At 33.8% G+C, this 2,503-nt stretch overlaps 1 protein-coding gene across 4 annotated transcripts in view; it reads left to right on the top strand.

The window, feature by feature from the left end:
• The window catches only part of LOC106874590 (uncharacterized), a 41,963-nt gene extending 40,577 nt beyond the window's left edge, over positions 1-1,386 (top strand). For all 4 annotated transcript variants that reach the window (XM_014922378.2, XM_052970257.1, XM_052970256.1 and 1 more), the window contains exon 4: positions 994-1,386. In XM_014922378.2, coding sequence (XP_014777864.1) covers positions 994-1,119 — 126 coding nt within the window. In that variant the 3' untranslated portion in view covers positions 1,120-1,386. The remainder of the gene's footprint in view (positions 1-993) is intronic.
• Positions 1,387-2,503: the final 1,117 nt, after the last annotated feature.

Raw genomic sequence — 2,503 nt, 5'->3', positions numbered from 1 at the left:
AATCATAAATATACAGGGATTAGCATTGAGTTGCTTCTCCAACATACTGAAAATTTAGAAATAGCAGTCAAAACCCGCCTGGTTCGAGTCCGGTAGTTGGGAACCTCTGCTTTAGACTTTAATATACTATTCGCAAGTGAGAAGTCCTAACCATTAATAATGATGATTTTTCCGTATATAGTTGTTAGACAAATCAATATTAAGACAATCCAATACAGAAGAAATGAATAGTTTGGACCAGTGGTTCTCAAACGTGGTCCATATAACCCTTCGGAATCCGTATGGCTCTTAGGGGTCCATATAAGATTTTGAAGACAAAATGAACGCACAATAATTTGGTTATACTTCTACTAAGCATAAAATGTTTTAACAATTTATTTATACAGTTCCTAACAATATTTAATTATAAAAATATAAAGGGACGTTTTTAAACATCGAAAGGCTATGAGCGGGTCCACCTGAGTAAAATAGAAACCAAAAGCGTTCAATAGTTGAGGAGCTCTGGTTTAGGCAGTCAATAGTTACAAAGCTCAATAGTTGATAAATCAATACTTAGAAAAATTTGTTAATTTAATTCTTAATAAATAATTGTTTAAAAATTCTATGCATGTTATTTAATTCCTTGCATGCTAATTAATGTTGACTAATTTTCTCATATTTTTAATGTCATACTCTGACTAAATTATTTTGCAAATAATCTAAGCCGACGACCAAATAATTTGATTTAACCAATTAGTACCTAAACTCACCACTAAATAATTAACACTGACTACCAAATACTCTACTGATCACCAGTTACTGTACAATACGAACTCTAATCTAGAGTGACTATCATATCATCTACGCTGACCTGTACATACTGTAGAATTATCAACAAATACTGTACAATGACCCCAGAATATTTATTTTGCTATTAAATAGAATATGAAATGACTTTTGACTGCTAATCTGAACTTGTTCTGCCTCTCTTATTTTGTTCTCTTCTTTTTCCAGATATCTGGGACACTCTTGTCCTATGGAGTAATAGTGTTCCAAACTAGTTCTGTGCATACAGGAGATAAAAATGCAAGTATGACAGTGTTGACAGGGAATATGACCGGGAATGCTACATTTGGCTGAGCTTGCTTATTCAGATTAAAATTTCATTGATTTCATAATCACTTCGTTGTTGCTGTGGTTGTTGTCGTCGTCGCTGTTACTTTCGGTTGTCTAAACAAGCAAACGTTGACAAAATCTCACTTTCTTTTTTTAAGTTTTAATCACGTTTCTTCTGTGATTCATTAAAGGTTTCTAAGAGCAATTACAACACTTTTTGAAAGTGAATGAACTTGGTATCGTTATCAAAAGTTTCTGTATCCAAAGCTATAATAAATATTCTATATTTAATCCTAAAGCATTCAAATTACTCTGTCAAATGTAATGCCTCTTTCTTCTTATTGCTTTGAATTTATGTATTATCTCGTAGCCTTGAGAATTTGATTTCTGGCCGGTTTGAACATGCAACAGGTACACTATTTTGGCTAGATATGGCTGGTTTAAATGCTAGAAGGATAAATTACTAACAATACGAAGGCAATAAACTCGCAGAGTCGTTAGAAGGCCTGATAAAATACTTCACGGCATTTATCCTGTCTTTAAGTTCTGAGTTCAAATGCCGTTAAGATCTACTTTACTTTTCATGCTTTCGGGGGTCGATAAAATATGTAGGTGTTGAACAATGGAGGATGGAGTCCATGTAATCAACTCACCCTTTTCCCTCGAAATTGCTGGCCTTGTTCCAAAATTTGCAACGATATCTATACTATAATGGAGAAAGCTACTTATTAATTAGGTATGTAACAATTCCTAAAAGTACTAAAAACAAGCAATTATTAAAGGGTTGACCGTCTGGAAGAATTTTTATATATTAATGTTCTAAGAAATTTCCTATATTTCCTATATTTCGATTTCTCGAATTTAAAAAAAAATTTTAACTCCGGTTTCTCGCAAGTTTAAATATTCACTGCGTCCAATTCATCACAAATTTAAATATTCATTGCATTCACTGCGGAGTATTTCATTTTCATTTGCAAAGTCTCACTTTCTCTTTTAAGTTTTAATTCGCTATTAATGTATACGCAATTTAAAAGCATTATTCATTAAATGGAAATTTTTGAAAATACCCGTATAGTTTTTGAATGCGGGATAGCTGTGAGAAGAGCCTAGGAAGTTGGATAATTACTATTAGAAGACGAGGAGAAAAAAGACAAAAAGTTACCGATAAGCACTCGAATCTTGCACCTTATTCACAGTTTCCAAACACAACTTCAACAGTCATACACACACACACACACGCACACACACACACACACACACACCAATACATACTCGCGCACACACGTATATACTCATACACACAAATGAAAGGGAATGAATGTGTGTATGCATGTGTATGTGTGCGAGTGCGAGTGTGCATTTGTGTGTGTGTGTGTGTGTGTGTGTGTGTGTGTGTGTGTGTGTGTGT

Source organism: Octopus bimaculoides, chromosome 8, assembly GCF_001194135.2.
Source record: "Octopus bimaculoides isolate UCB-OBI-ISO-001 chromosome 8, ASM119413v2, whole genome shotgun sequence".
NCBI lineage: Eukaryota > Metazoa > Mollusca > Cephalopoda > Octopoda > Octopodidae > Octopus > Octopus bimaculoides.
The sequence above is the reverse complement of the archived record's forward strand: the minus strand, read 5'-3'. Positions and strand labels throughout refer to the sequence as shown.